The sequence below is a fragment of the Micropterus dolomieu genome, linkage group LG19 (genome assembly GCF_021292245.1).
Source record: "Micropterus dolomieu isolate WLL.071019.BEF.003 ecotype Adirondacks linkage group LG19, ASM2129224v1, whole genome shotgun sequence".
Classification (NCBI taxonomy): Eukaryota; Metazoa; Chordata; class Actinopteri; order Centrarchiformes; family Centrarchidae; genus Micropterus; species Micropterus dolomieu.
Window position 1 is genome coordinate 10,784,845 of NC_060168.1, and position 27,531 is coordinate 10,812,375.

At 41.9% G+C, this 27,531-nt stretch overlaps 1 protein-coding gene across 1 annotated transcript; it reads right to left on the bottom strand.

Moving 5' to 3' along the window:
* Positions 1–27,321, bottom strand: vat1 (vesicle amine transport 1). Its single transcript, XM_046031495.1, has 6 exons — positions 26,686–27,321; positions 19,658–19,865; positions 9,184–9,354; positions 7,855–7,944; positions 5,624–5,865; positions 1–335 (listed from the first exon to the last, which is right to left on the bottom strand). Exons 1-6 carry the CDS (start codon positions 27,097–27,099, stop codon positions 63–65), a joined length of 1,398 nt encoding a protein of 465 aa, XP_045887451.1. The 5' UTR covers positions 27,100–27,321; the 3' UTR covers positions 1–62.
* Between the last annotated feature and the right edge of the window lie 210 nt (positions 27,322–27,531).

Here is a 27,531-nt window from a genome sequence, read left to right on the forward strand (position 1 = left end):
ACAACCCCTGCTCCAAGGATACAAACTCCCTGGTGCTCTGCTCGACTATCCATCCCTCCCTCTCACTTTTCTTCCTTCTTGACCTCTTCCTTCTTCTCCTCCTCCTTCTTCTCCTCCTTCTTGGGCTCCTCTTTCTTCTTGTCATCCTTCTTCTCCTCCTTCTTGCCATCGTCCTTCTTCTTGTCATCCTTCTTCTTGTCATCCTTCTTCTTGTCCTCTTTCTTGTCCTCCTTCTTGGGCTCCTCCTTCTTCTCCTCCTCAGGCATTGGCTCTGTGGTGAGGATCACTTTGCCAATGTTGTTCCTCTCCTGCATCTTTCTCATGGCATCGCCCACCTGAAGGTGAGATGGAAGGACAAAAACCGTTACATATGGCAAGATGAAAGAGTGAGGGGTGAAAAGAGGGTAGAAACGATTTTAAATACACCTGCCATTGAGAAAAATACATTAAGTGTATGCAGTAGTAGTAGCTAGTTTCTCCTTCACCGACACACATCCCCAGCAATACGAGCCTCCTCACATCCTGTGCCTTTAATCTTTGTCTCTGTTTTGATACCACAGCCTAGAAACAAATTTTATAGGACTGCGCTTCTCCAATATCACTTTAATATGCAGTATATGAGAAACTACATTTGTTAGATGAGACTTTAATAACCTTTGAGGGGAAAATAAATTGTTGTAATAGCAAAATGCAAAGAAAAAAAGGATAACAAAATAAATGACGGAAATAACGTCCTGTAAACAGATACTCTTGATATTAGAATTTAAGTATAAAGATAATGAAATGTTTAGTAGGTGAAAGATACACACATGAAGCAGAACATTTTTCTTTTCGTGCATCATTTTGTCTAATATCCCAATGCTATGGAACAACACATTTACTTTAATTAGAAAATTATATAATTTCTACATTAAAACTTATGGACAGAAATGAGGGGGGATGAGGCAGATTCCCTGGAGAGTGAATGATGAATAGTGTAATGTCGAATCTGAGACCTTGGTTCCGTCCTTGTCTTGGTCGGGTGTAAATTCTAGTAAGTGCTTGACTTTAAATCTAATCAAAACTATTATGTCATAATTTTTGTAAAATTAAGTTGTGATGCTTTCTTTTCATTGTATTCATTTTCGTTGTAATCACTTCTTTTCCACTGATGGTAGAGGCCTCTGCAGGTAATTCAATCAATAAACCATGGCTATCTGACAGTGTTATGTCTCATTATTAAAAGATAGGTTCACATTTTTTTAAGTATGCCCCAAAGCAACACTCACAAACCCACATTACAATAAAATAGTTTTTGGTCATTGCACGTTGTACCTCCTCATCATACTGCCCATAAAGAGATCCTTTCCTAATGCGATTCTAGTGTGTTGGGACATAAAATCCATCGTCCTGTTCTGTGCAAAAATGCAGTATAAAGTTTAGCCTAAGATAACATGAGGCTTCAGCTGTCTTCCAAAATAACAGACTTTTAGTACATAGTTCCCTCTTTGTGTTATTATCCCTCCATTGCAGGACAGTGAGGAAACAATGTCCAGGGAAACAAAGAGGGGATTTTGCACTAAAAGTTTCACATATTTGTGTAAATCAAACTAAAGCGTCATTAGTCTCAGCTAAACTTTAGAAGCACAGGAGGAACAATTACAGCGACCAAAAACTTTTTCAATGTACAAATGGGCATTTGAGTGTTGTTTTAAGATTTAAAAAATGTGAATGTCTCCCTTGGGTTAAAGCAACAATATGTAGTAATTTTATCTTAAAATAACAGCTTAAAAATAATTTTGATTGTCCACTGATTTGTAATAGGGTGTCGTCTGTCATTGCCACTCCGGGGCAGGGGGGGGAAGTGGTTATTATTATTATTATTATTATATTATGTAACATTTAAGTTCACAAACAACAAACAACGTTTCGCGACAACGGCGTAATGATTAACGGCACAAACACGACTCTTCTACAAGAAGAAGCTAGCTCGGTATTCTCAGTGTGGATATCATGGCAGAGGCTGCTAAGAGACCGACGAAGACGCTGTCGGAGGAAGCGAAAAAGAGCAAAAGAGAGAGTGACCTAGCAAGAGACCGGACAGGAGTAAATATTGGAGTGGCTTTTATTTGTTGCCGTGAGCTAAAAGAGCTGAAACGATGCAAGACAGATGCTGAGCTGGCCTCTTGCTGTTGGACTAGAAAGTAATAACATATTATCTTGATTGTGTTTGCTTATGTTTGCCTGTGTTAGCAAAGCTGCCAACTCGAGCAAAATCAGCCAGAGGTTTTACAGAGGTTTGAAACCTCTGTAAAACCTCTGGCTGAAAAGCTATAAATCTCGAGTTGATGTTAACAAATTGACTAGATACCACACTTGGACATCGGTGACGCTACTGTAAGTGTTCTTGTGTCGGTTGCTGTCTAGCCTATTTGGGTATATTGCCACCCAACTTTCCAGCCACATTATGCTGCTGCTGGTGGAGAGCGGTGCCGGTCAAGCGGGAACCAGGTGAGAGGGTAACAATAACTAGGCTCGGCAGCCTCCATGGACATAACAATAGCTTATGGCAGAGGCAAAGAGACTGAATAGGACGTTGACGGAGGAAGCTAAGAAGAGAAAAAGAGAGAGACCATGCAAATGGTCTCCAGACATTGGTGAGAGCTTTGTGAAATAACAGGCTGCAAGACAGACGCCGAGCTGGCCTTCTTTCTATTGGACTAGTAAGTAATACTGCTATGTCTTGTGTTGTCACACCTGCTTGATGTTTGGCTGTGTTAGCAAAATTGTCAACTTGCTACTTTTTTTGAAGTAATGTAATTATAACAAATGCATACACAAATGCATGTGTACAGCTGTTACACTCAGTAAGGGTGATAAATCACACAAATCTTACGTAATGTTGCATAAAAGTGGTAAATTTAGAAGTAGTTAATCTATTGCTGATCATGGAAGCTCTTTGTACATAGTCTTTTCTTTAGTCTGTCGAACTAAAACACGTTTTGGTTGTAACATAGCTCAATTTAATGGAGCTATTAAATCATCTTACTTTTTGGGACATACAGCCAAACCCCCATCCACTGATGGATCGACCAACTTGACCCCACAGACTATCAGTTATAACGACGATATTGGAGAATCCCAGCCACACAACCCCACCCGCTTCTTGACCACAGAGCTCTGTCCACTGTCTTGTTCCTGCCTCCATCGCTTCCCCCGCCCGCCCTCCCTCTTCCGATCCCTCTCTTCGTGCAAGGCAGGCAGACCACCTAACGACAAATGCCACAGCAACAGGGCCATCTCCTAGCAACGTAAAGCCTGGCTGAAACGTGGCCCTGACGACTCAGACACATGGATAAGAGGGAGAGTGTGGGAGTTCAGGGGGTGGTGGTGGTGGTGTGGGGGCAACTGGTGTCCTTCAGATGAGGAACACTCCTCGCTGAAACTGAAAGGGAGGGAGGGGTGAGTCCGGGAATTATAAGAATCATCTTCAATGTGAATGAAAGTCACAGTGAGAGCGACCGAGGCTCTTTTGATGACTCCACCCACTTCCACCCTTCACTCTCTGAGATCTGTCAACCTCTCTGGCTCCCGGGCATCTCGGACTGGAGTGTGCTATTTGCGGCTACAGACATGGCCATTATCCTCTGGGTATCAGTGCAGATGTAGATATTAATCCAGAGAAACCATGGGAGGGAGGGGTAATGCTTATTTTCAAACATTGTTCAAGTATGTTCATTGATTATCGGACCAAATAAGTGACAATGGACGGCTATGATGGATAGGGTCAGGGCGTGGCATTTGTAGTCAGCTCGTAATAATTGATCATTTATCAGATGAGCTATCGCCCAACAGCTTTGTGTCTTTGATGCTGCTACGACCATCAGTGTTTGCAGACATACACTTTACACGCCCGATCGCTTCCAGACAGACTGAGATATACATTCTTCTCTCCTCTTTTTTTCCACGCTCCTTTCATGTCTCTTTCTCATACATCAGTGCCCCTCCCTGAGACCGACGCACTCACTGACTAAAGGATGTCACCATAGCAACAGGAGAGAAAAAGCAAAAAAAGACACTGTGAGGAGGGAGAAGGAGAGAATACAGCGAGATGGAGAGAGACAGAGAGGGAGTCAATAACCTAAAGACAGAGAGAAAGAGAAAGAGTCTGATATAAAGAGCAGACAGATGGAGAGGCAGAGAAAGGGCGTCAGATGGCGGAGAAAGACAGCGGGTGTTTCTCTCTGGCCGCAGTCACACAGGCCAAAATACTGACCAGCTTCGACTTTGACAACAGAAGATGTCAGCCTCTGACTCCCTCTTTCTCTCAGTGTTTTTCACACTCTCTATTCATATCTGTTAGCAGTGTTAATTTTGTCAGCAACAATCTGACTCTGTCTGGCTGAGTGAGTTATGACCGAGACACAGGGCTTCTTGTGGACAAACTTTGCCTGTTGAATGTTGAGCCTTGTTGAATCTGAGCCACACCCAGCTCCTGCAGATGCCACTGCAAAACTCGCACACACAAATCCACCTGACATTCGCATTAATTCTGGGTGACTGGGTTGTAAGCACATGGTGTAAAAATAGATGTAATTCAGGTGTAAATGCACCCAGGTCACAATGAATCATTTGAACATTTGGACTGAGGGACACAAGGATGATTTTAGTCACATTAACAACTGGGCATAAATGGATCTGAAATCCACATACAAAGGCAGATTAATGGAAATACAGCATTGAGTATGGATTCAGTCTAGGAAACATGGAAGAAAACAGCGAATGTTTAAATAGACACATACAGGTAAAAGAAATATCTCAGTATTTTCTTTAGATAAAGATACATATGACACTCTTTGTTTTTAATAGGAAGTCTCACTCAAGGACAATTCTCACTGTGAAATCCGTGAGAGGTGAGAAGAAATGCCAGTGGAAACGAAGGAGAGGAGTTTGTTGTGTACACAGAGGAACTGCTAGCAAGACTTTTTTTCCTAACGTTACTCCAACATAACAAATTCCTCTCAACAACAAACTCTGACTCACGTTTCCACCGTCGTCTTCCTGCAACAACTCGCCTCTCGCAGGATTTCAGAGATCATTCATATGGATGCTTTCCATGATATTGTTAGACACCTCCAAACAGGCAGAGCCTGTCAGTGGCTAGCACTATTGTGGACGTAATTTTAACGGGCGCAATTCCCCGAAGGAATACGTTCATCCATTGCAGCCCGTTTGCGGCTGCCAGCTAAAGCCATCAACTACATGGATTCCAAAACCTTTTGTACCTACTAGTAATTTTGACACTAAATTATGTGAAAATAGGGCCCAGGTTTAAAAATACTGAAATTATCGTCACATTGATTGTTCAAATCCTGTAAATAGCTACACTAGTGCAGTCCCGCTCACTGATTTGCAACACTGACATCAATAATACAACCAGAGACATTAAACAGATCACTTTCTTGGTAAAACTATAAAGCAAAATATCATCTCACTGTATATATCATCATATCTCCCAAAACTACTTATGAATAATATTATGAGATAATGTGATAAACACTGAATAACACAAATAAAGAATCTAATCAATCCACTGACAATCAACATACAAGAAACATGTTAATTCCAGTGTACAGTCACAAACCTGCTCGAGGTGCCAAGTGGAGTCGATGCGGGGCTTGATCTTGCCCTCCTTATAGAGACTCAGAATGGAGTTCATAGCCTGGCTGATGAGCTCCATCTCCCCATCCAGGTAGCCCAGGTGAAAGCCGCACACCGACTTGTTGCCCTGGATCAGGCTGAGTGTGTGGATGGAGAACTGATGGTACCAGTTCTTAGCCACAGCGAGCAGGTTCTTCTTCTGGCCCGCCAGCATGTTAGCAGAGCCTGACAGAGAAGGAGGGAGAGAAAGTCTAAAAAAGAGAGAGTGTGTGTGTGTATGTTTTGTTTAGAGGACCGGTCCATTCTCTTTCAAATGATCTGCCCCCCACTCCTACTCCCTTTTCCTCTTTTGCTCTGACCGTACTCATCAACCTTATCAACTTCTCTCTTTTAGCTGTGAAACAATCACTCAATTATTTAACTGACAGATATTTTCATACATTTTTAAAGTCATTAATCAGGAAAAAAAATTCACTGGTTGGAAAACACAAGAAATGGGCTTAGGCTCTGTTGATGTCTCATCATTTCAAATAAAAGTTTTTTTCAATTATTGACAAAAAAAATTCTGATTAATTATTTATCATCGTGTCAAATCAACATTAAGTCCTGTCAGGTGCTTCTATTTGTTAATCAGGGTTTTTAATCTTCGCTCCACCTCTCTTTTGCTCTACCCCTCACACCCTCACCTACGCCTTCGACCATGAAAACCTCTTAAGCACTTCAGCTCTCACTTTCACCACATCCCCTTCCTAACCCGTCCTTCTGTGAGGCATAGCTCACACAGCCTCCTATGGTCTCACTGTCTCTCTCTCTCTCGGGGGAAACAGGGGACACAAAGCAAGCTCTGAGAGAAGAGAGGGACCCGGCCTGCTACATTCAGACACATTCCAGGTTTCGTGTGGATAGAACGCCCATTGTTCCGCCATGCATACTTCTGATAAGCTGGAAGAGGAGCAGCCAGCACGGAGGGACCGGGAGGGTGGGGTAAGGCTGGGGGGGGTGGGTTCTCTAGGGTTGATAGAGGGTGAATGGGCGAGGGTGGGGGGCACCATGCTGGGTACAGGGTTTTTGTGTGGCATGCAAAGGCAAGGCCCTGTTCTCCATGGATGCCGACCCCGCCCACTGTTGCATGCATGCTGGTTCCAGATTGGCATTGTAACAGAGCAAGCGTAAAGGCCTCCCACGGATGATACACAGCACAGTGAGGACATGGATCTCTACAGAGAGGTCACACTGCCCACCAGGAAGCAGCTTTATTCTGTTGCAAGTGTGGAAACCCTGTTTCATGTACTGTATTAATTTGCTTAAAGCTATGGAAGGTAACGTTGGAGAAAGAGACAGCTTGATTTTGGAAGTAACCAACTGAAAAAATCCCACCCCCTCCCCGCAGGCCTCCCTCAGAAGCCACCCCACCAAAATACATTTTCATGCGCAATGAGTGCATGGGCAGAGTGCGCGCAGGTAGGAAGGTAGACAGGCAGGGAGACCTGCCAGGCTGGGCTTATTACAGACCTGCAACAGCCACAAATACCGGATAAAAGAAAATTCAGAGCATTTGATTTATTGATTGCTGTCAGGATGTAAATATTTCAACAAATATCAAAAATGCTTTTGAAACACATTACATCCCCTTTAACAAGGATAATCCAGGATCTCTGGGAGATTTTTGATTTCTTTTTTGATATTTTGTATGAAGTAGATTAATATTTAGGAAAAAAAATGCAATTTAGTGAACTTACGCAGAATAATAATATTGCTAATGAGTTTCAGTAAGAGTAAAAACACGTTTAGGAATACGCTGTTCATGGGTATTCCTGTCAGCAGGTGCAGGTAGCTAGCCATGCAGTTAACAGTATATGTAACCTTTGGGCTTCCTACCATGCTGTGCAGCTCTGCCAACAAGCTTAATAACAAAATAGTTTGGTTTTAGACATTACAAAAGAAGTTCTGGTAAATTTAAAAATGAAAAAAATGGAGAAGCTTGAGGGAGAGGAGATTGAGGCTTCATCTTTATTTGACTTAACGCTCATAAAAGTGGTTCTGAATCTGATTATTATAAAAGTGATAAAAGGTGGGTGTTCATCCAGATTTACCATTTTAACCAAATCTGTTTGCATTAACTCTTTCCTATTACTTCCTCACGAGCTCCTGGAGGATCACTGAGGATTCAAATAAAGCTCCTCCAAACTTGACTCTATATTTTTTACTACTTACCATAGGTGATAAGTTTGCCCATAGGCTTCAGCAGGTTGTAGGCCTTATGGGTGTCTGATCCTCCAAGAGAGTCCAGTATTATGTCCAGCCCTGGAGCACAAAAGAGAAGAAAGGGACAGTTATCACTGGTGTGTATTCAGTGAGAGCAGCCTGCCAAGTCTCCTCAGCAGCCCCCTCCGCATGGCAGAGTTCACTAGGAGTAGAGAATGTAGCCAAGTTGTGCCATGTTTACACGAAGAGGAACCCATACATATGCCAATAGAGGAGAGGAGGAGAGTGGGGTGAGATCCTGCTTGTTTTATGTTTTCTCATTCTTGTCACTGATAAGACAAGAGGAATAAAATGTCCCTGTCTTGTTGTCCATTTCATTCCTAGGTGGAGAGGATATCAAATTAATGTCTAAACACATGGTAAAGCATGGCAACCCAACTATGAAGGTTTCTCTGTGGCTTATTAATGTGGCCATGTAGGCTCAGCCTTAATGATGTTCTTTGTGCCAGAGGGAACTCCTCAAATTGGGCTACCCCTCCTTGCTCTGTTAAACCCTGATTCTATTGACCGTGGGAGGCTCACAGCAGGACCATGCCTTGACCACAGCACAGATGAATTGACAGAGATCCAAAGACAGAGGGAGAGGTAGCGAGCAGGGCTTCACATTGATCCAGCCTTCTAATTAGATACATTCTGTCCAAAGTGTCAGTTCTCGCTGTCTTCCTATCTGCCTCTGTAATGTCTATCTGTCTCACTCCATGCTACAAAGAACAGAGACTGGCTGGAGAGGGGACTATGAAATGAGCTTCCAGCATAATAACAGTCTCCATCCTGCTGCTAGGAACACAGCAGCATGCAAAAGAAAAAAAACAGGAACTGGACGTTTTGCTGAAAAGTAGCATTTTGTGTGCCCCTCTTAGCGAGGCCACGTCTACATAAAACTCTTTGGATGCATTATTGATAGGGATGGAAATCCCTCACTGCTTAGTGAAAAATGACTCCCTACATGCTATCAGTCTAGCGTACATGGCAGCCAGCTCTGCTGAGAATTGTGTCATGAGCAAAAAAAACCCAAAGTGTATGAAACTGTATCATCTCACTCTCTGCTGTTTGTTCAGCACTGAGCCACTAATTCTGCAGTCAGACAGTATTGCTTTGTACCAGTGGGAATATATCGATCTGGACTATTTGCTTTATGAAACAACCTCAGTGAAACATGCAGAAACCTTGATTAAAGATAATTCAGTAGATCACTTGTTTAACGTTATTCCCAATCCCTGCACACACCAACTCTAAATTTAAAGCACTTAACCCAGTGCAGATGGCCAAGTTTCTCACCTTTCGGACTGATCTTGCGAACTTCCTCCACATAGTCCTTGGTGCGATAGTCGATGGGATGTGTGACTCCGCCCTCGCTGATAGTCTCGTGCTTGCTGGCTGATGCCGTGCCGAACACAGTCACATCCTTCACTGTCTTGCACAGCTGAGTGGCAGCAATGCCCACACCACCTGAAGGAAGATGGCAGAGTTAATAAATATTTGTAATTTCGTGAAAAAAAATATATTTCAGGAAATGACCTGTGATGGATTCTGCTACAAAGACAACTGACAAAGATTCAAGCTTAACTCTGTATGGTTGTTCAAGGAAACACAAAGACCTACATGAAACTCAGCTGAACAGAACAGTTGCTGAAGGCACCCAAGAATTCACAATCCACACGTATTTTCTATGGAAGGTAAATGTGATTTGCATTATTGTCCCAAACAAGCCAGTCAATAACAGTGTGGATGTGTTTTGCTCAAGGTTATGTAAAGAGCGCATTAAACACAATCACATTACCCTGTCTGGCCTGGGGAAAATAGACACTCACACACAGTGATGCTTCTTATTTTTTGGTTCCCTTATTTAAGACAATCTGTCTTAAGTTCCACAGGACAAAAATGTAGCTGAGGTATCTGTTTGTTAGGAAAGGAGAGCTGGATGACATTCTATTGCAAATTACATAAACACAGCTTCAGCTGAAAAATAAAATGTGCTACTTTGTCCAAGATAACTTTAAAAGACAAAGTGCTGTGAGACTGTGTGTTTTGGTAGATGTTTCTGATATCTATTTGTGTTCACTGTATTTGAAAGTGTGTACATAATTGTGGCAAATGCCTCAGCCAATGTTTGCTAAGGCAGCCAGAGCAAGAAGAAATAGGTTACTGATAAGCAGTGGCTTGTTTGCAATGGAGGCTGACTTGAGGACTTGAACTGAAAGGCATCCATAAAGGTCATCTATGCCTGACCAAGTAAAGAGCACGTCTTATCTGATAACAGAGAATAAAGCAACACAAAGCAACACATGCATTTACATCAATTTTTAATGATGGATTGGTTTGGATTAAATGAATCATGAAATTGTGATTTGCTTGCTTACATAGGCAACCAAACCCAAACATTTAATGTGCACACCCTGTAAGATAATCAGAAAGCCAGGAAGCAGGCACATGCACGAGAAGGCTTATGCACATTTGATTAGAGTTGTGCAAAAGTAACCAAAGAGGATGCTTTTTTTAATCTAGTACATTTCTGATTATATCATGTAAAATCAATAAAGATGTTTCTTTCATAATCCTTATAAATTAATAAAAAAACACACACAATTTGGTTTTAAATGGAGCATTTAGCTAAAGATGTAGGAGAATGTTCCCAAACCATAAAGGTACACTTATTTTATCTGGTAAATTATTCTATAGTCTGTTCTGCATACTCAATGTAACAGGACCAGTAAGTAATTTAATTAGTTAATTTATTTTATTATGTTTGATCATGTATATCTTCTAAATATCTGAATATCAGAATTATGGTTTATATATTTTGTATGGGTAGAACATGCACATGCATTAGATGACACTAATGCACGTCTGGTTCCTTCATCTCAGTATAAAAATGATTCTGATCCAGTGAACCAGTCGAATAGCACAATTTCCTCAATGACATCCTGGAAGTTAGTCTCTGAGGCAGCACTATCACATAAAAACAGCACTGACACTGGCCAAAAAATGAGATGTGGGGACAAGATTAATGCCAAAACAAATGATCCTCTTTATTAATTTCTGACCAGGAATCGGTCAGCATGACAGTGAAAAAAAATTCATTTAGGGAGCCTTTGTTACAGAAAAGGCAAGAAAAATAATTTGATTACAACCCCTCCTCCATAATTTCAGCGTAAAGACAAAAAAAATAACATTTCTGATCTGTGGTTCTCATCTGAGGGCCATGTGAGATGAATCGACTGCTCTGCACTACTATGATCACGCCTGCTGACACTGAAGGGAGAATGGATGAGAAAACAAAATCAAGGCTGTTGCTGTTGGATGTGTGTGTTGTTGCGGCTGCGTTATAACAGCACCATCTCTCCTTGTCCTCAGTGAGAAACCAAGTTTGTGTTGCCAAGGAAACCTTGGCCAAATTACCGGCAATGACTGAGCAAAGGGAGCCATTTTGTTTCATTGACTGCTCTTCCTTTGGGCATATAAGGGATTCGCACATAAGACAGTTTGATGGCAATCACAAGTTTGTCATCAGTTTATATTTGACAACTGAGTGATGCCTTCCTTTAAGTAGCCACCAAACCTTGGAAAGCCAGCCGCATGTAAGTATGTGTCAAGGTTTTTCAGGAGCCATTTATAGACAAATTAAAGGGCAGTGGAGTTATGCTATACAGTGACATATGATAAGAAATGTACCTATCATGTGCTTATAGTTTGACACATACAAGCATCTGTTTGCCTTGGACTCATGGGTTTTTACACAAGTACATGAGCTATTGTATGTGAGGCAGAAGGGAAGATAAAAAAAAGTGAAACAATGTTGAAAAAGTATTGTCTGGTTGGGGGTTAAGAGCTGTTACTAAATATCTCTTTCATATAGTAGCAGCCTTCACATACAGGTGTGAAAAAGTGTCCAACAGGATGATGCATCCATTAATCCCACGTACTTACAGCCAGGCACTCACATATTAATATTTAACTAACACTGCTGTCATAAACACAGTGGTTCCCCTTCTGTTTCTGCTTTATGTAGTCAGTGAACAATGGGGAAAACGGTTCATGCTAAAATTATTCTTCTCATATTGCTTTTTTTTTTAACTTCAAGTAACAAATAGTTACTTTCCAATCAGACCTTAAAACAGTAGAAAACCATCTCTTTATATAATCAGATATTTTTCTTTCTCTTTATTTTTGTGTGTATAAATTTATTCCTGGTTAAAGAAATTTGCTGCCCAGGGAGGAAGAAGGTACCTGTTTCTGAATCCCCTGAGAACAAACTCCTGATCAGCCGTCACAAGACTGCTGAGCCGTGCCAAGAACCCCTTACTGCTCCCCACCTTACTTCACACACACGCGCACACACGCACATACACACAAACACACACACACACACATCCATACATATATACAAAGATCACAGAGGAGTGAGGAATGGGGCTGCGGCCTTGAACAGTCCTGAATGGCTGCTGGTAAGAGCTAATCTTCACAAATATGCACAGAGATTAAAAATATTAACCTTTCATTAACCCAGTGCTTCAGTTCCCATTGTGTTCTTGGTTTCCTGATTCATAGTTTCTCTCTATATTTCTACTTCTACTAGACTAGAATCATCTCTCTTGGCAGGGGCTGAGTGTGATTTAAGAACATCCACAAACACTTACCAATTGCTTGGGGAAGAGAAAGCAGCTTAAGCAAATTCTTGCAGCTAATTTCATTTGTTCTCCTCAAGATTCAATAGAATTGTTTACACTTGGAAATTAGGAAAGTCAAAAAGCGTCCACCTATCTATGTTGTTTCTCTCTCTGGAGAAACAGGATACACAGTAGGGTTTTGTCTTCCCCTGAATCCTTACGTACTCGCATTTGGCACAAATTGCACTTGGCTTCCAAAACATGACTGTTAGGAGTGAAGAGGAATTTTCCCCAAAACACAGTGGAATCCAGATTGACACTGAGGCCACTGTTATTGCTCCACACCCAGAGTTCAACAGCAGCAGTGGGTTGGGACATCAGAAATGTTTTTCAGATTTATCAAAAAAATAATAAGACGAATACCATGTCTCTCTCGTCCTGATTAATACATCTGTCAATCTATTCTCAAGCTGCATGCTCACTGACAGCTCATATTTCTTATCTAAATGAAAATGATCTCACATCACTGCATTTGTCAATTGTGTGAGCCAGGCAATAATCTCAGGTGTTAGTCGGGGGACGGGTGGTGGCCATATGGCTACTGTCAACACCAGAGAGATGACTGGTCCCTTGCCTCTGAGCTCTGTGTTGTTTTCTTGTGTGATTTCTTCTGCATTTATTTCCACATTTCCTGAAGGACTCTCATCTTTCTTAACCTATCATTAGCTCGTGGTGGTAGTGGCTGACAAAGAATGAAATACAGACGCGGACCCAAGCATCTCTTTTTACCCAAAATCGCTGTGGCTGTGTTACAGCATCAACAAGCTGAACCAAATAAATGAACTTTTTATTGCTACTCTCTGCAGCTCTATAACATAGTTCAGTTTTGTAATGATGATAGGAGCTGTGGTTGGCTGTTTGAGAACGTGTACTCTTATTTTACTGGTATTACTCTATATTATGTAATCTCTGTGTTTTTCTGGGATGACTGTAAGTGTGTGTATGTGCACACACACTGTGGGCTTAAAGAGAAGTTTAATTTTTTCTCTCTGATGGTGATTTTCTCTCTGTGCAACACAGAGGAAGCTCATTTTTAGTTACTGTGTGAATGAATAAAAAAAAATATCCTTTGCTCCTGTGTGAAGGTGGTCCCTGTAATTTCCTGAGTAAGGATTCTCACACTTCTATCTAACACACACACACACACAGCATGCAGAAATACACATAATAATGAATCTATGTTGGACACAAACATAAACCACTTTCTTTCCTCATTTTGCAAAATGAAACACAAGCTGGTGCACTCTCATCCTGTTATGCTGCAAATTCAAACACACAGACACACACACACACACACACACACACACACACATACACAAACACACACACAGGTGTCCTGACACAGGTTTCACATACACCTGCGACTGTATGTAGTGGTTAGGGTGGTGGTGGGTGGATGGGGTCATTTGTCAACGGTTGCAGCAATGAGAGCGCGAGCGAGCGTTGTGATTGGTGGGTTAGGTTGGAGGTTGCCCTGGTTTCCCTCTCCTATCAGTGCAGCTGATCTGCCGCCGGCGATGCCAGGCCTGGGGAACACAGAGACGGTTCAACCACGCAGCCCAGACTCCTGCTTAGTGGTCAGACTGAATTAGCATTCTCTAAACTAGGGTAAGACCTCCCGAGCAGACAGACCAGGAGGAGAGGAGAAAAAAACATTTTCAAGGCACATTAGACTTTTATCATGGCTCCCAGGAACAATGGGTCTATGAAATTGAGAGATGTAACTACACTAGAGCTAAAAGAAATAGCTAGGGACTTTGTTAGCTGGTAAATAATGAATGAGAGCAATAATCTGGGGGGATTTCTTTCCTTATAGCTTCTTGCAATCATCCAACCTCTCAAAACATTTTTGCTTCTCATTTTTCAATCCCATCTGCAAACAGCTGTACACAGAGGCCTCATAAGCCTGAGGCCCTGCCTGCAGGTCTGACAGCAGTCATGAAGATCTACACCAGGATGGGGATTCTCATTCAGCAAACCCAAGAGATCCAGCCACCTGTTCCACTTGCTTTAAGCATTTACAGTGCACTTATAACAACAATACACTCTTCTGAGATGACTGTACAGAGACGTTTAAAGCCAGAAACTCACCTTCCTTGTCAACCACAGCTAACAGTTACAAAGTAGTTTTGTTCCAGAAGTTAAAGTACTGTTCCTGCTTTGCATAGACAATGTTACATGACAACTAGAGCACTTCCAAAGCTTAAACATGTAGGATATTCTGCTTGTGGAAAGCATAAGAAATGTATACGATAAAAAGTTTTTATCCAGGAGAGTACCTTGTTTCGATGTTTGAATGCTGAACAATGAGGGTATCATTAAAAGAAAATGTTCCAACAGGAATTTACAATGGTAAAAATTACTTCCAGAACCAGCAGCTCAATGCAATAGAATACCATTAACAAGGATTTAACTCAGCTGTGACTGCTGTCCCCCATCCCTCTCGAGGTTGTACTGCACATGCATGCAGCTGGAAGCTTCTCATATCAAGTGCTTCCATATTATCCTCAGTGCAACCTGGTGTAACCCGATCCTATACACAGATACTCCAGCGAGAAGCAGCTGCAAAGTATGGAAGCCACCATAATTGGCTGGTTGGAAAAATAAAAAGTTTAATAACGGCCATCTTAAACAAGGCTGAGAGGATGTGTGGAATCTAACACACAAACCTCAAACACACGGCTGTTGAACTTTATGAGAAGAGGTGATCGATAACATATGCTATTTAGTAGACTGAAGCACCTTACAATGCTATTAGTGAGTACGTTTTTCTACAGTTTGGGAAGCTCCAGTTGGAATTAAACCACAAACTTTGGCAGCATTGGCGCCAAAATGTTACAAAGTCTTGACACGCAGGGGGAAGTGGCTAAGGCCATGGAGCAAAAGCATCAGATATATTGATGACACAGGCTCTTGCAGCACCACCTAATTCATATTATGCATTCCACATCTGCAACACAATGCATGACAGTTGACGTTGGCCTGCAGTCACTCGAGAACTCATAAATAAAAGAGAGGTGGACGTCATCATTAGAAGCAGCGGAGCCCCATATGTATGCAGGAATGTGTAGTGTGGGTGTGGTGACTGGTGGCTGGCCAGGGTTCATAAACATTATGACCAGTTCAGGGAGAGGTCAGAGGAAAGGCTGTTGGCTGGGCACAGTGGAAGACCCACGAGATACATCCAAAAGTCGCTGAACTTCCCCCCGCCCAAGCCCTCTGGGGGAAACAAAAGGGGAAACGTGCACACGTTCCCCGATGACGAGGAGTTAAGCATGGATATGGGGAGGTCACGCAGAGGGAGCGGAGGTTACGGAGGGCCGGAGGGCCGGAGGGGAGGAGGAGAACGTAGGATGCAGATGTGCAGTGCGGTGGAGAAGGGCGGCACGATGGGAGGAAATACAACAAGCTATTGTTTGGCGAGAGAGGACAGGAGAGAACCCACGAGAGAGGCAGCTGAGACACACACACACACACACACACATAAAGACATGACTGACTGATAGAGTCTAAGCACCAGTCAGGCGTTATGCTCAGGTCACCTGATCGTGATGGGTAAAGGTCACCAAACTTTTAAGGAAATTATGCTCTTTAATGAGAGCTCTTGAGTTGACGTGGCATTGCCTGCAAACACATAAGAATGGAGAAGCAAAAGGCAAGAGGATGGATACCCATCATTCCTCTGTAAAGGCCTACTTCACAGTTCAACAGGTTATTTGCTATAGAGATGTCATTGTTCGGGTTTTGCATCAGCAAGTTACTGTTTTTTTTTCTACAATGAAAACTGTTTTACATTTAACCCAAAACTCTATGACACTTAGTGTCTATTTTAGAGGAGAAGACTGATAGCACTCAGTTCGCTTAACTTAAAGACTGGAATCAGTAGGAAACTGCTAGCCTGACTGTTCAAAGGCACCTCTAAAGCCCGGTATTTAACACTTTCATTTTATTTGTTTAATCTGTACAAAACAATGACATGTCATCATTTTACCGGGGGTTATGTGCCAAGCTATTTCTTGACCAGTACCGTCCTGCATTCTCTGCTGGTTGCCTGTCAACTGGTCCTGGTCAGATTTTGTTACCTTTGTACAGAGCCAGGCTAAATGTTTCACCCTGTTTCCAGTTGAAGATGATAATAAGAATAATATATTATATATCATTAAGAAAAATAATGATCTGTTAAACTGCAAGTTTCAGGGGGTTTTGAGACAAAATGATCAAAAAGTAATTGAAAGGAGGACAATTGTTTCCCACATGTGGTTAAATCAGTGGATTATATCCTTATGGGAATAAACAGGTCAATCATGAGACGGTTCAACTGAGGATGAACCCCTCAAGCATTTACTAGAAAGATGAAAAGATTTATGACAGCAGAAGAAGAAAATTGCTCCTCAAACACAGAGTCTATGGCAGCTGTGATAAGAAGCTGCTGTTTAAATACGAGCCTTCAATATAAGCAACACTGGTTTAAATCATAATTAACAAACCATATACCCTGTAACTGAGCGTGTAAAACAAATCACTGTCTGTCTTCTGTACCACTGCTTCTCCTCGGATATGCAAATAGGCCCAGTTAAACCCACGTAAAGGCTCACTATATTATCTTTGCACACCATTAGCTGATCTAGCAATAATGTGGTGGCATGTCTGGCACACAAAACCAGTTTAGTTCGATATATGACTTTATATGCAGTCATTAGTTGCAAAGTCTTGTGAGACAGAGGGGTCGCAGGTAAACATTGCCTCATATTAAGCCAAAAAAATGGAGAGCTGCAGGGCTAATATTGTCATCATCATTATTATCAATGAATTTGTTAATATTTTTTCTGGTTGTTTGGTCTGTAAAATGTCATAAAATACTGAAATAAATGTCCTTTACATTTTCCAAGAGCCCAAGGTGATATCTTGCTGTGTTTGACCAACAGTGAAAAACCAAAGATATTTAAATTACAATGATATAAAACAGAGAAAGCAGATAATCTTGACATTTTAAAAGCTAAAACTAGTGAATGTCTGGCATTTTTGCTTGATAAATGACTTAATTGATTTTAAAAATTGCAATTGTAATTGTACATACATTTCTGCCGACTGACTAAAGATTAAATAGATTAATCTGTATTTTAGCAATGCATTGCATGTTACAATACTGAAAAAATAACTAGTTCCACTATTGGAATACATTTAGTATGGAATATATACCACCCTGTCTGACTTGAGAACCGACACATAGACAACACAATCTCTCTCTCCCTCTCTTTCTCTCAACTCAATTCAATTCAAATCAGCTTCATTGGCATGAATGTCTAACAACAGTATTGCCAAAGCTACATATAGATTACATAAGAACAATTCATTTCATACATTTCATTAAATAAGTAAATAAAACAGTAAAAGCTGTGTTTGTGTGTGTTAATAAAAAATAATAGTAAAAAGTATATAAAATATAAAAATTAATATTAAAAATAAAAGTAAATAAATAAATGAAACAGTAACGCGTGTGTGTTATTATAATGTTATTAATCTCTCTCTCCCTCTTTTTCGCTCTTGCTCTGGACCTGTCACATACTTTTATTTTTGATCTATCAAGAACATTTTTTCAGGAGCCGCCCCACCTACACTCACCATGTGAGCCATGCAGCCCCACATTGAAAGGAGGGAAGTGCACATCTCTCACATTGATAAAACACCCTTTTCACAAAATGTACTACTATCATGTACACTGCTATAAACAATCAAGCTTTAAAAGTCTCAATAGAGCAGTGTTGTAGATCATACAGTATAATAATGCTTTCCACATGCAAAGAATGACGGAGTGCAGTGAAGCTGACTGTTAAGCAAATGTTTTTGTCATAGCCTCAGTAATGTGCTTTTACAATCCTGATGTGCGGACAGCTGGAGAGCCAAGACTGGCAGCCTGCCTCGAGAAACCAGAGACGCCGCCTAGACCAAACCAGTGGGGAAAAGTGTCTTACACCACACATCCACAGCATTCCTCCTATAGCAAACATACTCTGCACAGAAAACCTCTGGCAAGATGTGTGTTCACAGGGATGAGTGACTGGATAATATGATGAATGCAAACATTTGGGATTCCTCTGTGGACCACCAATCCCACAACTATGAGTCTGTTAGCTGTCATTCAGCTCTGGGGAAACTATACAGTTTAATGACAATCTGACACGTTAATTTTTAGGTTTATTGTATTAACGCCAAGGGATGCAACCACCTGGGATGTCATTTTTTTGTCTCCCAGAGAGAAAACAGGCTCAGGATTCATTATGTGCTTATTGCTCTTTGTGATATACACCCACACAGTGTCCCGAATTCAGAGGGATGCCTTTCTGACTCCCTCTGCACAGAAAGAGTGGGAACAAGAGGAAACGTGAGAGCACAGTACACTGGCAGATAGTGAGAGAGAAACGGGGAGATGACAATATATTTTGGCTTATGCACTCCCATTCTCTCCAGCTGGCTGGATCGTGTATACACAGCAAAATCAAATGCTCTCAGGCTTGGTGCATCACACCCCAAAACAGGTGCTTTTACTCCCTCAATCCCCATCTTTCTCCCACCCACTCACTCTGAACTCTGACCACACAGTCCAGGTGGCTGGTGCTCCAGTATTAGTGCAGTCCTGTAGAGAGTGCAAAACACTGAGCCATATCTCATACCAATAAACAGACTTTCTCCAACAGCCATAATTCATATAGAAAGGAAATGCATGAACATGACGTGTGGCTGCTAACTACAGAGTGCAATACTGGGTTGATACATACTGAGATGAAACTGATTAAATGTGGTTTTCAGTTGCAGGATGACAACATAAATTTATATTGGAACTTTATGTCACTGACAGTTATTCAGACATACTACAGCAAACAGGGTAAAATGATGTTTGTTTTTGTATGTGAGTGAATTATTAACCAATTTATAATGAATTCAACCATTACTGAAACAAATGACCTTTCATGGAGAGTGATGCAACCACTCCCTACCTAAGATTGACATAAAATAGAAGGGTTCATTTGCATCTTATGTGCATGTATGCTGTGTATCCTTCTCTCTATTTGTATTTGTATCAGTACCTGCAGCAGCATGAACGAGGACGCTCTGGTTGGGTCGCAGGTTGCCGAAGTCAAACAGCATCATATAGGCAGTGATGTAATTCACAGGGAGGGCTGCTGCCTCCTCAAAGCTCATGCCCTCTGGGATGAGGAAGGTGTGGCTTGCTGGCACCACAGCCACCTCCTGCCACAGCCCAAAGCGGTTCAGCACCATCACCTTATCACCAACCTGGAAAAGAAGGCACAGGAAGACATACGCTGAATAGAAGGTAAAACAAAGGGCTCTCTGTCTGTACCTATTTACAGCTGTAACCTAACCTAATGCAGTGATTCTCAACCAGGAGTACTTACAACCTTTACATTTGCTTGGGGGAACGCAGAAAGATAGTGGAGTAGGTCAAAAAATTAGATTTTTTTTTTTAATTGTTTTGATCAAAAAATATTTCCACATATTAAATTATACAAACTGAGTGCATGAAAAATAGTTAAAATGTAAGAAGAGAAGAGAACTTGTTAGCTAATGGTGATGGATAAATGGAAATAGTTATCTTAAAATAATAGATAAATGGTTAACTAGTTAGCAAAAAGTAATGCATGATTGGTTTAAAAAGTTAGTGTAAAGTAATAGATAAAAGGTTGAAACAGGGTAAAGTAATGGTATAAATAGACAGTAAAAAGTCATGCATAAATTGTTTAAGAATTTAGCATAAAATAATAGATATATAGTTAAAATTGTTAGCTTAAAACAACCGATAAATGGTTTGAATAGTGTGAAGTAATAGATAAATAGTTTAATCATTAAGATTCTGCCACTCCAAGTGGGAGTAATACAAATGCAAACTTGAACATCCACAATTATATTCACTTTTATAGCATTAACAGTTAAATTATAGATACTTTAAATGAAAACATCTGTAACATCGATGGGTGTTGTCAATGAAAGGGTAACTGAGTTCATCTGACAAGGCTGTGGGGTTACGTCTGACAAAACTGGTTGGGAACCACTGTGCACCGGAAAAGTTGTGACTGTTTTGAAATTATTATTAAAATTTACGTGGACCATTTAACACAAAGAAGCTTACTAAGCCTTATAAAGCTAAATCTTTGCTTTCTACAATTATTTGTTTAAGGAAGAAGGAATCATATCTTGGCATCAATACTATTATCTCCAAGGCATTACAGCAATTTGGGCAAAATTGGAGTATAACTTTTATTAAATTGAAGCTAAGTTCTGGAATATTTTAATTGATTAATTAAGTTCTTGAGTTTGAATAGGTTCCACTGGTAGTTCAGTAGTCCAGGAGGTTTCCCTGCTAGAGTCTGAAGGAGTCTGTAGCATCCTGCCATCTGCAGCCTCACGGTTTCTTTGGCGCAGTACGAATGATGCGAGCCGTGCAGCAGGAATAGCATGATTGTGGTTTATTGTTTTGCTTACAACAATGACAGACATGCAAACATGCAGCCGCCTCGTCCACCAAACCTCAAAGAGTTTGCTCTTAAAGCGTGGAAGCAAACAACGAAAGCGATAAACCACAGTATGTGTAGTAACTCTATTGACTTTATGGAGGAAAATAGTGAAGCAGTAGAGGAATGTGGGTTAAAAAAAAAGGGATGAGGTTCTTTTTTTCTTTTTGTTTAACAGGTTAGATGCTTCGGGATGGGTGCCAAAATATGACAGCTGTTTTCCGATTTCTAATGCAGTGGCTTGCAGTGGTGAGCTCTTTGCATTCGGGCATGTAAAAGTGTGGTTTGTTTTCTTGCAAGCTTTTGACAGCCCTGTTTGTCAGAGAGGAAAAGAAGAAAAGTATTGGAAGTTGATGAAAAACACAAAGGAAGTTCTGCTCTGAATTAACAAGCACTGCTAATGTGCTTAAAGTGTGGCTTCAAGAGATCTTGTAAGATATTTATTCAGATTCTTAGATTAAGTTTGAGTATATTGGAAATGTCAGAATAGTTCTTTGTACGCTCCCAAACTATCCTTCTCAAAGCAGGATTCTCCGATTCACAACAGTCTCTTTCCAGAAAGAGGTGCCTGGATATAAACTTACTCCCGGCGCCCTCGCTAACCAATCAGGAGAGCCCACTCAAGGGACACAGGAAACAGAGACGACTGCAGCATTATAACTCTCTTCCTGTTTTCTTCCTCCCCCTTATCCACCTCTCTCAACACAGCTCTCCCTCCCAACCTGTTTCCATTCTCCTCACTTTTTCTCTTCCCTTCTTTCTCTTTCACTTCCTGACTCCTTTTCCTCTTACAACTTTAGAACATCTTCCTTCCCCTTCTCCAGTCCCTTGTCTCATCCTGTCTGTGTCTCGGTCTTGCCGCCTTCTTTGATGCTTTCTTTTTCTCTCCCCTTTTCTGCATCCTTCACTGTCTCATTCTGTCTTTACCATCCTCCTTTTTTCTTGCGAGGAGTGTCCCGTATCCCCCCTTCCTCATCAGCGCAACAGGACAATGGGGCCCATCTTCTCCCCTGGCCTCTCTCCACTCATCAGAGTCCCTGCCAGATTCTTCCCCATGGCTGAGCATAAGACAAGCTCTCTCCTCCTGGGAACAAACTCTCTCCACCCGGGCCTCTCTAATGGTCTGGAGGGAGCCATGCGCCTCGCTGTCTATCCACTCCAATTAGAGATCTCCCTCTCTCTTTCTCTTTTCATACCCGCATCTTTCTGTCTGAGCTTGAGTCATTTAGATTATTTTCAAACTATACTTTCGCCATGGGCTACATCTCTTTCCTTCCCTTTGTTATTCATGCTGACTTGTTCTCTCCCATCACCACCTCTCAGTTATTTTATTTGCCTTTTTGAGTCTTCAAACTCATCAGCCTAGCTGGTTTAATTAGGGGTACAGTGTGGCACAAATCGATAGACGGGGGAGTGCAGGCTTTTACAGGAAACACACACAAATATGACTCACACATCGCCTTCAAATGCATCTGCAGCTATTCTTCTGCGCCTACATAAAGCATGTGAGTTACTGTCACAGAATCTGGGCAGGAACATTCAAGGCCAAGAGAATGAGCCTTGTGACAGTTGTGTTTCAACATCTTCACACTGTGACACACACAGACACGCACAGACTTCTTGCGTTTCCTTTCTCAGCCTTCATGCCACTGCATCAAATGTACTCACAGCTGGGGTCAGGAGTGCGGGGGCGCTGAACAAAGACACTTCCAGTTAACTGTATATGAATGGACTTAATCAGATGGTGATTCAATTTTGGGGTATGCAGGCCTCCAAGTCAGCTGCTTGGTGGCTTTGAGCTTTGTTGATCTCAGCAAAAAATTATCAGAGAAAAAAAAAAGAATGAACAAAATTTTTGATACGTTGTTCCTGAGTCAGGTTGAGGCAAAAGATGAAGTCTTAAGACCCACACGGCCTGCGTGGCTCCTGTAAATGTAATGAAAAGGAAACATAATATCTCCCTGGTGTCAGTGTAGGTTTTATTGTGCTTTAACACGGTTTGTATGATGTTACGATAAAGACCACGCCCTGCTCACATTCAGCAATATCTGTGACAGGAGGGCCTGCATGCTGATTTTTGCACTTGACTGCACCTCTGATTATGCAAAGCAGCATATAATGCTAACAAAACATCACTATTCCTCATCTTGTTTTTGCAGCTTGATTATTATTTGAAGCCTTTTGCAATTCTACTCTTTCAGTTCCAGAAATTTCCACAATTTACACTGGACAAGCTTGAAGAGAAAAAAAAATACAAAACAAAAACGTCAGATTTTCTTTTTTAAGCCAGCAGTTTATAGCAAACTGTCAACTGGCCACGAGCAGTATGAGGGAAAGTTCCCACTGTTGTGATCATGGTGAAAAGGACATGTAGAGCAGGATGGGTAGCAAGGTATAGATGCCCAGAAAGTAAAGAGGATGGTAACATAAAGGGAAGGCAGCATGATAGGGATTCACTGACAGTATCGTCTTATACAAAAGAAAGAGGGATCGATAGAGGCAGGGAAGGAGGGATGGAGGAAATACCAGAATGACAATGTGGGCCAGAAGGAGGTAATTGAGAACATATGTCAGATCCTACCAAAACTCACTGAGGAGAGCATGAAAAATGAAGAAAAAAAGCAGGCCAGGAGAAAAAAAGTGCTGATGTTTGGTGTCAGGGGAGCTTGTGATTTGTGATATTTCCCCTCTTCCCTCGCTTACTCACTGTTACACTTTTCTCCACACTCCCTCTTAGGTCATTTCAGGTGAGGGCACTGTAGTATTGCTTCGTTCGACTCTACTGTCCCCTCAGGGGATGCTTGTTTTGTGGCAGTTATTGAAATACAGTATGAGGCATGCAGTGGATAATACATAGATAGAAAAACACATGATCCAGCAAGCAGCAAAACAATAAACAAGCCAAACACAGGAAGGCTGGAGGGCAACAATGGTGCAAGTGCTGCCTTTGTCATCTTTGCAAATTTTTAAACTCATCATGAGGTAGACAAGGATTTTAATAACATCATACCCAGGGATGGTTGTTGAAATGTTTCTATACTGGTGCCGGTACAATACCTGAGTTTTGATACCAAAACAATATTTTTTTCAACACCTTTAACAACTATAAGCATGTTATTTCTCATCTAACAAAAAAAGCCAAAGTTCTCAAATGCCTCATATATTTGTGTGGGAAAGCTTACATTAGAGAACATAATGTAAAGCACTATACTGAAATGTCGGAAAGATTAAACAAAAATCAATCACACTTTACTTAGCCACTGATGTTTATGTTGCATTATCTAATTAAATGTCATGAATGGGTTTGTAGCATTGTGTAAACTGTATGGGGAGCAGACTATCAGACACACCCATTATTGCATGTCTTTGTGTGTGTGTGTGTGTGTGTGTGTGAGAGAGAGGGGGGGGGGGAACAGAGATAGAAAGGCAGAAGGATAGATGGAGCTGCAGTGAGTGATGAGCCTCCCAAAAAAATCTGTGCCATCAGGGTCAGCACATTCCCTCTGAGTTAGCTGCCAAAAGATCTCAGAGATCTCCATCCATTAGGAAGATTGGCTCTTAATTCTATAACCTAAGGGCTGCACTGGGATGTGGGGTTAGTTAGTGTGAGGCCTTGATGACAAGCAGTGCGTTTGTGCATGTTGTGTGAAGAGCGTGACCTTTAAATCCAATCTACATTACTGACAGTGTGGAAATAAGCTATAAAGTATATAAGAAACGCAAGAAACACAAGTGTCTTAACCTTCTATGATGTCTGGCAGCTACCTGCTGACCTATCACCGATTATATTCCTATTACTCACCATCCATATGGACTTGCATTTGAAAGACATATGTGCCACTCCCAGCCAGATGCACTGAATCTGTACTGGCATCACACATGTGATCAGCGTTAGTTTATCCACAGTTATTAACTGGCTGACGTGAGAACATGTGGTGCTCTTACAACAAACAACGTGGGCCTGATCGCCAGCTGATGTGTAACATTTTGGCGTTGTGCTTTAATTGCCTACAAAGGCGTTAAAGTGGTGATGCCATGCAGCCAGGAGACAGATAAATAGGCCTGTGACTCATCATGCAATGTAAGACAGCGACAAATGATTCTCTATCAATCACAACTTCATGCCTTGTGGTTGAACATTAAAGAAAAGTCAATGCTGAATTAATTAGCCTATGATTGTTTCATTGGCTTGGCTTCATTGTCTGAGAGCGCGCGGGTCTGAACTTTAATCCTGATATATTGATGACTGTAAATCACTTCTGAACACAACAGAGGCGATAGGTCCTCTGTTGACAAAGAAGGCGAGTGGTCATATTTCTCACATCACGCTGTCTGATGCGTCGCGCCTCGCCCTTTCCGTACGTTGAGTCTGTGCGCCACCGTCGCTCCCGGTAACAAAAGGCGTCGGTGACTCTGGTCTCCGCCGCCGGTGTCAAGTCAGCCATATTAATAATTGTGGCATATGGACAACGTCTCCACAATAAAGTTCCTTATTAATTAACGTTTTGCAAGTTGCGGAAGAACTGATGGACAAAATTGAACTAAGGTAGCTCGGTTTTTCATCCAAAATGTTATTTTTTTACTGTATAAAGACCTAAGTAGGACGAGTGCAGACCTACATGTGTGCTGCATGACCAAATGTTACCTACAAATCCAATATGCGGCAGCCTATTATAATTCAACATGTTTTACATAGCCTACTAATCGTAGCATATTGATCGCTGGTTTTCATATCTTGCATAGTATTTTTTTCATTGTCTTTTGCCTCCATAAAAAGGAAAAGAAAACTCTCGGGTGACTGTTCAAAGCTTTAATTTTGAAGGCAGAGCAATCTAATTTCCGGTCTCATTCTGATTTACTTGACGCAGCTCTCCGCGCCTTGGCACACACCAAAACGCAGTAGGCTACAGCGTAGGTGCTGCAAGGGTAGAAAGCATCCCACGAATTCGCATGTGTTTATTTAGACTTTGGACACACACGTGTTGCGTATGGACAGCGAATCCATCTCGCAGCGGCTGTTTTGTAGGCTACTTAAAGTTGCTCAAGTGCGCAGAGACAGCGCAATTTGAAAACCGGGGAGACAAGAGGGTCGACGCCTGCTGTTGGCTTCATTGTGCTCAGCTCGTGTAATTTACACACTTCGGGCTTCTTCCACAGAGATGAAATACAACATGGACACACTAACAGACTGTGGGCTATTGCTTTCTACTTTGAGACTAGTGCTTTCTCTTTAGGCTTCTACGTACAATTGAATGAATGGATGGATGAACACCCATGGCAGCTCACATAAACTAAAGGCCAATATTTATTATAAACGTATTATAATCACCTGACCAAATATCATTCAATTAATTAAGTCAAAAAACTGTTTAATAGGCCTACAGTGTAGCAGCACTATACCACCACTCCCTGAGCAGCGAACGAAGCCTGACACGCCCATATCCAGATGTAGACTGTTCAGCAAAACCAAAAACGAGACAAATATTCATCACTTAAACAATAAAACACACACACACACACACACACACACACAGTAAAACACCAAAATTAGACTTCAAGAAAAATTATCAGTGGCATGTGCTTACTTTTCTGTCCGTCACTTCTTCCCCTACAGCCTCCACCACCCCGGAGCACTCCATTCCTGGGGTTACCGGCGGGGACGGCAGCCGGTCGTACAGCCCCTGTCGAGCCATCAAGTCTGCGAAGTTGAGCCCGCAAGCCTTTACCCGGACCAGGACCTCGCCAGCCTTGAGCGCAGGCTTGCCCTTCTTCACCTGCAGCTTGACTTTATCATAGCCCCCGTAGCCGGTGAGCACCAGGGCGCGGTAGGTGAACGTCTCCTCTTCGGGGACCTTCTCGGGGGTCGCCGCGGCCTCGGCGGCGCCGGCGGGTGGAGACTCCGTCTTGGGCGGCTCGGTTTTGGGCTCCTCGGCGGGTTTGGTCTCCTGCTTCTGGTCCACGTCGTTTTGCTGCTGGGCAGGTGCGTCCTCTCCAGACATTGTGCAGGGAGCTGTGAGACAGTGAGGAGTCTAGAAAATTACTTAGAGGCTTTTTTCACTTCTGTGCCTTTTCTTGCCGTGGACGGGCTTGCTGTTTTGCCTGCCTTGCAAATAAAACAAAATGAGAGAGTCAGAGCTTCTTTTTTCAACAGTCTTGCATGGAGACACAAACCCCGACAGAGTGGGTTGCTCAGTGGCTAGTGGCTGTCAACGCCGCGCTCTGACAGAGAGTGTGAGTGGGACGAGAGAGAGGCAGGCTGGAAAACCCGGAGAGCTGAAGAAACCCATGGATTGGCTTGTGTGATTGGATGCGTTTGGCTTTTGGGGTAGGGCTATAAAAGAAGCCTATATTGCATCAAGCAGAGTGGTGTGATTTGCAAAAATGTCCATTACTGGCAAGTGAAGTTGAAGCCAACCCTAGCAAAACCTTCT

Excerpts from the sequence above, each read along its gene's own strand:
- vat1 (XM_046031495.1), bottom strand. The coding sequence starts at position 27,099 with ATGTCTGGAGAGGACGCACCTGCCCAGCAGCAAAACGACGTGGACCAG. Across the intron at positions 9,355-19,657 it reads CCTCGTTCATGCTGCTGCAG|GTGGTGTGGGCATTGCTGCC; the intron begins GTACTGATACAA and ends ATCTTCCTTCAG. Across the intron at positions 336-5,623 it reads CCACTTGGCACCTCGAGCAG|GTGGGCGATGCCATGAGAAA; the intron begins GTTTGTGACTGT and ends TCTCACCTTCAG.